This window comes from Dreissena polymorpha, chromosome 6, assembly GCF_020536995.1.
Source record: "Dreissena polymorpha isolate Duluth1 chromosome 6, UMN_Dpol_1.0, whole genome shotgun sequence".
Lineage (NCBI taxonomy): Eukaryota > Metazoa > Mollusca > Bivalvia > Myida > Dreissenidae > Dreissena > Dreissena polymorpha.
Window position 1 is genome coordinate 95662942 of NC_068360.1, and position 10522 is coordinate 95673463.

Here is a 10522-nt window from a genome sequence, read left to right on the forward strand (position 1 = left end):
GCATTCGCGCACTTTGGCCGGGAGCAACATTATCCGCTATACATTAACTCAAGTTTAAGTGAGCTCATACGCGGACAGTATAATTCCTCATCACAATATAGGGATGAAGTGCCATATCTGGAGTTACGCTGTTCTGATATATAATTATATCCATTTTCGCACGACGCGGTTCAATTGATACTGCATCACTAGAGTACGCAAGTGGTTCATAGAACACAACGCATTGCACAGAGCAATATTTGCAGCATATAATATGTTGTTAATTTAAAAAAGTTGTTTTTATCATTTCTTGTCAAACCTATTTGTTTGCTCACAGTTTACAATAAACAAATATATATTGAGCAGAACATACCAAAGCGGCAACATTACGACTTGTTCTCCCCACATAAAAACTTATTGATCACCTACGGAAAAAAACAAAAAACTTATACGGACTTATATTGTATACACTCGGTATACTCTATACTCAAACATACAATTGCTTCACTGTTTGGAGCAAAACGACACAATTCCAGTGTTCATAAAGTACTTAATTGCGTTCATACGTTAAACGTTGTTTGTTTTTTTCCAAAATCTATCCTGAAGACAAAACGTAATCAAGTTGCTGTTATGATTAGTAATAAAAATCCTGTTGATAGTTACTAGGAATCAAATCTGCGAATCCAGCACTACTACACAATTTTAAGTCGGACAATTTTGCAATTCCTCAAAAACTAAACAATGAAATTCAACTTATGTCTTCCCAGCGTATGAAGTAAAGCGATCGTTGCATAACGAGGTGACATCAGAAAAAACAAATGCACTCAAAGTTGAATATATAGCCTTTGCAATAAAATTAATCTCTAAAAAAGAAATAAAATTAAACATTTACCTACGTTCGGGTTCTTTTTTAACTTGTATGGTTTTCACCGTATTAAATATTTTCTGTTGACAATTTTTTTAGTCCGGAGTAGTGTTCTGATTTTCTTTCTTTCTTAGACAATGTGGTTATTGGTAGATATAATATAATAAAATATTGCATTATACCATACGGATGTTAATAGTGTGTTAACAATATAAAGGATTTTAGTTTCCTATAATTGTCATACACCAGTTTTAAATCGGTTTGTTGAAAATCTGGTGTTTAATTTGTTCCACCATTAAGTTTTAATATATGTAACAAAAAAATGCACAAGCAGCTAAAAATGATAGCAAGCTCATGATTGTCCCTGGTACATTTCGAATGAAACTTACGTAAACAAATGAATGGAACTTATATAAATTTACTTGAAACAAAAACAATCACCAAAGAGATCTCCCTTCGGCATTACGGTTTCTTCTGCCGAAACTATTCGCTCATGTATAGTTCGCGCAGAGTATAAAAGTAATTAATAATTGTTGCACTTTTTTTGGTTCAGAAACGTCCACTTTACAATGAATTGTCTATACTTGTGCAAAAACAATTAAGCGACATTTATTTCAGTTTTTGCATTTAAATCGATGCTCATTACCTTTTTGCAGGTAAACTAATGATGACAGAACTGAAGTTTTGTCGTTGCTGTATGAGCTTGTTTTGTAGATACAGACATATGTAATAAATATAACATGTTCTGATCTGAAATACACATAATCTTTATTTATTTAATTTTATCAAGTGATAAAAAAATATGACATTAACCTTATATGTATTCAAACAATAAATATCCAACACAGTATCAAATATAACAATAGCTCCTAAATTAAGGTTTTAAATTTAATAGTGAATGTTCATTTAAATAAAACAATACCTTAAATAGAAATAGTGATACAAAAAGAAAACCTCTCACGAATACATGCCCTACTGTAATAGCAATTTTTTAAACAATGGAAAGCAACTGGGTCAACCTCAAATCAATTTATCAGATTTATTTGTCTCCCATGCTACATTAACCCAAACATGTGTTGTTTTTTTATTTAGATCCACATAGCCCAACTATTTGTTTATTTAGATGCAAACAAAGTTATATATTCACCGTTAAAGAAACTCTTTTTACCAGATTTACAAACAAAACATTCAACAAACTATAAAGGCGTATCACAAAAGCTGACATAATAATAAGAATTGGTGATACAGTTTTGTGTAAACATGTAATTAACGTGTTTATTAAATTCTTGTGTATTTGAAGGAAAAGCCGAATTGTGATGTCATACTCAAGATATAAGAAACGTCATTCGAAATTAGTCTCTTTGTGTTGAAATATAAGTACTTGTGGTTACTCATTACATATGCTTTTATACCATTTACAAACAGCTCATGCACAGCATATACATACTTCTTATACATACATAACACTACATAGATTATTAAATATGCATCAATTGGTAAGTAGTCTAATTAACTGATATCTACTTTGTCATTATAATGCCGCTCCAAGAACAGTATATAGTTTTAAGTTTCAGTTTTCGATAACATTAAATTTACATAGCTGTTTTCTTCCTTCGCACAATGATTGTCTGAAACATCAGATACGCGGTTCATATTATTATGCATTTGTGTGCCACCATGTGTTATGGCCGAGTATTCATGAAAAGAAGTTTCAGCGAGTGTTTCGTACTGGTTTTTGTCCTGGGAATCTGAAATGAAACGCCGGTTTAAATTTCTTTTTCTGAAGTTCTCTTCAAGACCCCAAAATGAGTTGCACTTACTGTACATATGCGCATTTGTTATGTTAAGTGTCGTGTCGCAACTTTTTCTATCTTCAATTTGAAATAGGTATATTGCCTGAAAGCGATATTATGGTATCACATTGTTCTGATAATGCTCTAGAACATTCACTATGCCTATTTTTCACATTTTTTCTCTGAACTATATTGACTTAACTGTGTTAGCATTAACTTTATTTTGTAACATTAAATCATTGTAACGATTTCACCGCAACAAACATATCAAATAAACATGACATGGCATGCATTTGCTATTGCATTTAGATCATACCAACTCGGTAGGCTTCATACTCGGAACTGGTACTGACAGCAGAGACGTTAATCCTGAAGCAAACAATAGCACGTTCCCGTTGGATTTTCAAGTCATGTATCCAATTTGTAAATAGAAGTTATATAAAATACATTTAAAATGAGGCGATGTTATTATTAAACATGATAGTAATTGTAAGTATTTTTTTTAAATATCAGTTAATTCAGTGAAATTTATGTAAACCAAACAAGGCTGAATGTTCTGTTTTCAAGATTTGTTCATATGAAATATCATTTTCCTTAAGCACGTATCATATTAAACAATGAAACACTATTTTAAGGTTTATAATGAATTATATATTACTTGTTTAAGGTGCACACAAAACAATTACTGATCAAACACGTTCATGTATCATGATAACAGCCAACATAACGTTTAAAATGATCTGTTTAGAAATCAGTCTGCAGTTATACATTATACAAACCACTCATTTATTCAATAATGAAGACTTTCGTAGTCATGCACATCAGCTGTTCGTTTAGACAACCATAACATACATAATTTAGCGACTTGCGAATCAATTTGAAGTTTTAATGACAACCAAAATAAACATAGGCGAAATGAGCTATGTGGTACCACGATACGTTACGCGATCGGATGAATAAGTTTTACTTATAAAAGTTATCGAAAATATAACGTGCCAAGGTGATGACATTTAAAAAAACATGGGATTTTACAACGGGAAAAGATGTATGGTATAATTATAATTATTGTTACATACTGTGCATTTAATAAGTCATCGTACTTTGAACCACTGGCTTGATTACCTGAAATGTACAACCACTTATTTAGGCAAAACACAGAGAGAGGATATTTGTACTTTGAAAACTGATTTTATTTGCCATATTTTCTAAACGAAGAATAACTAGTAGTTGAATAATATTAATTTACAGACTTAATATCGGTTGAAAACGGTATGCTGCTCTGTAACGTCAGAGTACCTGTTTATATATGTACACTTCTATAATTCTATATAGTGAGGAGGCAAATATGGACTTGGTCTATTTACTGTATTAAGGTATGGTTATTTGTCGATATCCTCTTATATACATTATAAAATGCTATTTCACAAACAAATACAGTTTATACATACGTTTAGATTTCTTCCATAATATAAACATCCCAAACACTATGACTATTACGACAGTTGCACCTACAGCCCCTCCCACTGCAGCCCCGATCGATGGAGAGGATCCATTATCTAATTATAAAAATAATAAAGTGTCTGTAAATTTTTGGGGTCGTTTTATGTCAAAGTAAACAATCAATTTCTTTATAAGCAATTTCTATTGTCGGGAGTTGCACACGATTAGAATACCAACACATTAACTGCAATTGAAACTAAAACTATTCATAACTTAATTCTTTCCAAACGCACCTATTGAAATTCAAAAACTTATAAATGTGTATATATATTTGAATATATGCGTTTAATATAACACAACTGTTTACGTTTAAAATTTGTATTAAGCACGACATCTCCTATACAAGATGGTTTATTTTCGCTCGGTTTAATTCAAAATCGACATGCTTCTTCCACTCCTTAAGTAACTATCATACCACTTTTCAAGGTTACATGGTGACATGGCACAGAATTCTGCAGATAGATGCACATAAATATACTGCTGCATCTTCGAAACTAGCAAAATTAACTTTTATAAATGTATCTAAATAGTTATAATGCAGCACCAGCATACAATTCTGATGATTAGTATATCTTTTTTTATATATGTAGCATAATAAATAATAATTGAAATAAGCAATAGTTAAAGTTCTTTAAAGAAGGTATGAAAGGTACGAAATGGCGTAGTTTATTCGGTAAATATCATACTTGTTAAGTGTTGCGCACATATTAGTTTTTTGATGGGCATGACAACCTGAACCACTAACAATGGCTCGATGTTTAGGTTTCTAGGCCTCGCGTTTATGAATTGGTCTGTGTTCAACAGGGACCTAGCTGTGTCTTAATATGCATGAGCTAGAACAATTCACGCAGTAAGATAATTTTGATGTGAAATCTATTAATGCGATTCTTATGTTTAAATTTAAAATAATATCTTTTATGTAGACAATTAAAACGGTTATATAAACTGCTTGAACACTTAAATAAACGAGTATTTTTCTATTTGGGAATTTTTAATTTAATGCTCGTTTATTACACAGTTTTTATGGTTTGTAGAAAGCAATAGAACATAATTAGTGTATATCGTATTAATTTGGTTATACGTTTAATATTATTATATGTTAACTGTCCATTCATTAATAAGATAACATGAAAACGATGTATATATACTTATATATACTTATACCACATGTATTAGTTTATTTATTAATAATTGAGATTTATTCAGGGCGCATGTCTTTGTATAGTGATCTGTATCATTCGGATATAGCTTTTGACGTACAACCCAGCAGTTCATATGATTTATTTAGCTATCCATGATGATCTAATTCAACATTTACATGAACAAAACATTCAATAGCACAGCATTTAAATCAAGTTGTTAATATGGATGCCACACACAACTCATGTTTGGGCATAGATAAATCCACCAGTAAGATGAATTATTTAACCCAAAACATCTGTATTATACTTGAAAAGAAATCTACAATGTATGCCAAAATTATTAGAAGGTATAATGCCTTCCATAACAAACACCTATTTCTTCACCTGAGAGAGTTTGTGATAATTATGCAAAGCAGTTAAAGCGGATCTGATTTTACGCACTATATCATCAATAGTAGAAAACTAGAAACATGTTCGTAGAACATGGAATTCTGCTTTGTCTTTAAACGTCACTTATTTCCCAAAACTGAACCAGCATGTAAAGGTCCGCAAGTTCACATGCTGGTTTATATGTTCGTTTTGTTTTGGCCCAAAGTAAGCAATACGTTTTAGTTATACGCGACACAACTTGTTTTAAAAATGCAGCAACAGCTCCTGTTGTGTATTATATACCCGAACCAAAATATATATATTTCTCCATTTACAATCACCTACATTTAATTATCAGCTGTGCACAATTAAAAGCCTTCAACTGTGTTGTACCTTAAACATTTTTAACTGGATTCACTGCCTTATACATGTATAGAAATGCAAGTAAATGCAAAGCATAAGGGTCAAAACCGAAATGCCGACTTCACATTTACCTTACGTGTATATTAAGAAACATTGTACGAATATTAATGATAAGGTAAAAAAAATGTTTTTATGCATACCAGATTTGGCTCGCGTAGTCAATGTTATAACAAGGGTTTCCTCCGATCTTCCAACCGAATTTTCGGCATACATTTTGAATTGATAAGAGGTTCCGGCAACTAATCCTTCAATTGATGTTCGATTTTCGTATTCAGTTCTGTAAGTCCAATTTTTACCCGCTTCTTGTTTAAATCCAATAACAAATGTTTGATCTTCCCCGCCGTTAAATCCCGGTTTCCATTCAACGACTACAGAACTGTATGTTATCGAATCTTCAGGTACACGGAATTGCTGTGGCATAGCTGGCTCTTCTGTAAATAGGGAACGTTAAACACATATCTGTACATTTTCGTGAATATATGTGTACACAAGTCGATCTGGATGAAGTGAATTCAATATCATATGTTATGTCTTTAAAATAAAAATAAAATCATTGGCATCATATTATTACCCTTCGCTTGAATAGCAAATGTCTGTTCTGCGGAGCCAATGTCGTTGAACACTGTAACCTTATAGTTTGCAAAATCGTCTACCTGTGCTTGCAATATTGACAAGTTTGTCTGCAGTCTGTCTTGGGAAATGTGAATATTAATTCTTGTATTATCCTTGACAATTGACCATTCATTATTTACTTGTTTCAGCCAAACATAAGCTGACGAAGCCCTTGGAGGAGGATACGCCACAATAGTATACGTAAGAATTACACTACTGTTAGTTTTCGTCCAAGCTTTAGGTATCGGCGGCATAAATGGAGAAGCTCGCGGTGCACCTTCAAAAAGATAAGATGTAACATTAGTTGACATTAATTTAATTGCAAAAAGGGAAATACAACAATAGTTTTTATATGCATAATCGCAAACGCTCACACTCATAACACAAATACACGTGTTTTATAATATTAACTTACATCGGATAATGATCTCTATGTCCCACACCTGCTGGACGGTGTTGTGAATGTTGTTCCCTTGGCATTGGTAGATCCCCTTGTCAAATTCACATCGCGCATTTTCAACAGAAGCAGATATTGTGTTATTATGTGTTTCAGTCAGTAAATCGCGTCCATTTCGAGTATTATTTATTAGAGACATGTTAGCCACAGGGTCACTATAAGATTCGCAGAATAATATAACCGTCTGACTTTGGTTAATAGTTATACTTCTTGCATTTTCAAATCCATCGACATAAAATCTCTGTATACTGGCAGGATCTACAATAGATAAATACTTATTATGACCTTGAAATTTTTAATACAATAATCAGTATTTGACTTATACAAATCACTTTGTCAATTCCTAAATTTTCTTTTGCAATTGTTAAACTATACGCACATATTATTGTTAATAAACCATTCACCTACATTGTACATCAACGTAAAACATTGTTTCATCGTATGGCGTCTGTGCACAGCAACCTGAAGGTTCCATTGTGTTGTTTACTCTGCACTTATAAAATCCCTCGTCGGTGATTTGCATTTTTTGAAACGTAAGATTTTGCTCGACTCCGACAATGTGCGATGTCTTTACTTGTATCCACATGAAATTCGTTGTTGGTGGATTTCCTTCAGTGTATGGACACGTGACAGACAATGTCCTGTTTTGTAACACCGTTGTATTCGCAATTGGTCGCACCACCACTGCGACTGAAGTGAATTATAACACAGCGAAAGAGTAATGTATAGTGCACCACCATAGTATCATAGACCTTGCAACACATACACATAATAAAATAGCTCTTCAGGGTTCATTTAACTAAGACTGTACGGTTTTATTTCCATGATTCTTTCCTCGAAATTCGATGATTTTAGTATTAAGTGCAGTTAAATCTTAAACAAAGTTGCCAATTGGAACTGACGAGAATTTTAACACATGGCTCGAGTGATTTATGTTGAGATATCATAGGATGAGTATCACAAGTGATACACATACAGAAATGATAATGAAATAGCTCTACCGGATTCATTGACTTGAAGCTTGACGGATTTTTTTCAATCCATCTCCACTCGAATGTTATCTTTAATTATTAAGTACAATTACAATTTAAACCAAATGCAAATTCATGCAAATCTCATAAAACTAAGATATATTAACGAAACTTACATAAGATGTCAAGTGTAAATATCACATTGGCATTTCCAATAACGACTTGCGGGGTAGAAGGTGCGTCCATCACATTGATGACATCCAGTATGTACGTGCCGCTGGAAAGTACGTTTGGTATCGTGAAGAGTTGTCCGGTTTGTTTAAGTCCGCCAGGCAACGTCCACGTATAGTTCACCGGAGGAGGATTGCTAGTGCTGGTACAATTAATTGTTATAGATGTGTTTTTAATTGCACGTATGTAATTTGATGTTATTAAATGATTTCCGATTACACACGTTGGGGTGGTCGGTGGATCTGAAAAGCAACGATTATCAAGGTTTATTCCTGGCATATCTAATGATCAGCTTAAACAGTAGTATGCAATAAAAACACGTTTTACCTTTGAGCATTTTTCGGTGGTTTACATGTATGTGGTTATAAAATATACGCAGATTTTGGTTTATTTTTGTCTTTTATTGAGAAATTGTCTACATGCAGACATTGATCGAAAACTGGGATCACCTATTAACATAATCTCAGTTCATGTAAATCATGACATTCTGGCTACATTTGATACAACATTTAGGCATGCACATATTTAAATAATTTTAGTTTAACAAACATACTACACATTTTCCATATTTTTTTAAAACAACGTATTTTCTTAATTTTATATTAAGTCCGTCATACAAACATGTGTCAGGTTTACCATGTTGAAAATGAATAACGTTGATAATGGCATTATTTATATGCTGTCTCCTAAAATACAGATTAATAATTTCCATGAACAACAATTATATGAAAATAAATCTTGCCTAACATCCTTAATATTTACCTTAAATTCTTATTGGATGTGTGAATCAATGTATAGCTCAAGCACATATAATTCAAAAGAAATTTCATTTTTGTAAACAAAAAGTCTGAATCGAAAGCTTAGTGAGTAATCAATGCAAAACAGTCTACATGTAATAGCTTTACAACATACATACATATGGTTCGAAAAGTATTATTGCCTTAATTTACATCAGGGTTTAAATATGTGTTTAATGTAAAAATAATACATTTGGCATTATAACTAGTTGTTGCGTCTTACTTCAGAAGAATGCTCGTGTGAATTATGATAATTCGAAAATTAAAAAGCTCAGAAAATGTCAATATGTAGTAAAAACGCAATTAAGAAATCCCACAAATAATTGTTTCGCAATCTTTATCTGTCTTATTCTAAATAAACCGATTTCTTTCTTTTACACGCTATATACCTTATATTAAGCTGAGGTCCATATACCAATACGACAATAGCGAATGTATTAAATCATCAAAACAGTAATTAATTCTCATCCCAAATTGTATGGGTATTAAATAAACTATGAAATGATTACAGAATGATACCTAGTTTAATAGGCATATGCATGATGTTAGTAGATTTGTTATTTCGAGTATAAAGACACGTTAGTAATATAATTAATACGTATATTTATTTGTTATACTGTTATCAAATTTAATAATACTTATATACACAATAAATTATACTTACATAGAATGTTAACCAGTAAAGTAGTTGCATTATAATATTTTGTTGTACTTCCGCTTGTTGGCTGCATGTCACTTGTGACCGTGCAGGTGAGCGTTACTGCGTTTATACTTTGCATAAATTTCAGTTCAATAGCTCCGTTATTAATAACAGAGCCATTAGTTAATTTCCATGATATGTGAGGCGTTGGATTCCCAGCAGAGGTACATTCCAGCGATACAGAGCTATTTTGTATCACAGTAATGGTGTTAACAATCACATTCTTGTACAGAACTTTTGGTGTGGATGGGGTGACTTTAACGAAGCGAAAGTAAAAGGAAAATAGAATAAGATAAATGTCTGCGCGAACAAAGAATATTTGATTAAATAAAAATTAATTAAAAAACGAAGAAAATTTTAAAATTCAAATAAATGTTAATGTACGTACATAATTTGCAACAATACAAATAATACACTTAAGTATTTATATTAAGATTATTTTAAACAAACGTTCAAGTAAAATACTGCATAATTACCCAACACGTCAATACGGGGTTTCCTGACGGATAAGATTGACCCGTATCCATTTGAAACCTTGCAGTAAATTAATGACCCATGCTGTTCCTGTGAAGGAGTGATTGACAGAGTGCTTGTCGTCCGGTCTCCTGCTACATTACTATTGCTTCGTTCAGTGATGTTTACATCATCATTGTAATCCGAGGGTGTGTCTCTGTCCATATACC

At 32.3% G+C, this 10522-nt stretch overlaps 1 protein-coding gene across 1 annotated transcript in view; it reads right to left on the reverse strand.

Moving 5' to 3' along the window:
* Positions 1-2089: 2089 nt before the first annotated feature.
* The window catches only part of LOC127833554 (hemicentin-1-like), a 168466-nt gene continuing 160033 nt past the window's right edge, over positions 2090-10522 (reverse strand). Inside the window, exons 8-14 of the mRNA XM_052358860.1 lie at positions 7099-7126; positions 6643-6960; positions 6212-6502; positions 4086-4193; positions 3714-3759; positions 2954-3006; positions 2090-2592 (exon numbers count right to left, since the gene is read on the reverse strand). Coding sequence (XP_052214820.1) covers positions 2408-2592; positions 2954-3006; positions 3714-3759; positions 4086-4193; positions 6212-6502; positions 6643-6960; positions 7099-7126 — 1029 coding nt within the window. The 3' untranslated portion in view covers positions 2090-2407. The remainder of the gene's footprint in view (positions 2593-2953; positions 3007-3713; positions 3760-4085; positions 4194-6211; positions 6503-6642; positions 6961-7098; positions 7127-10522) is intronic.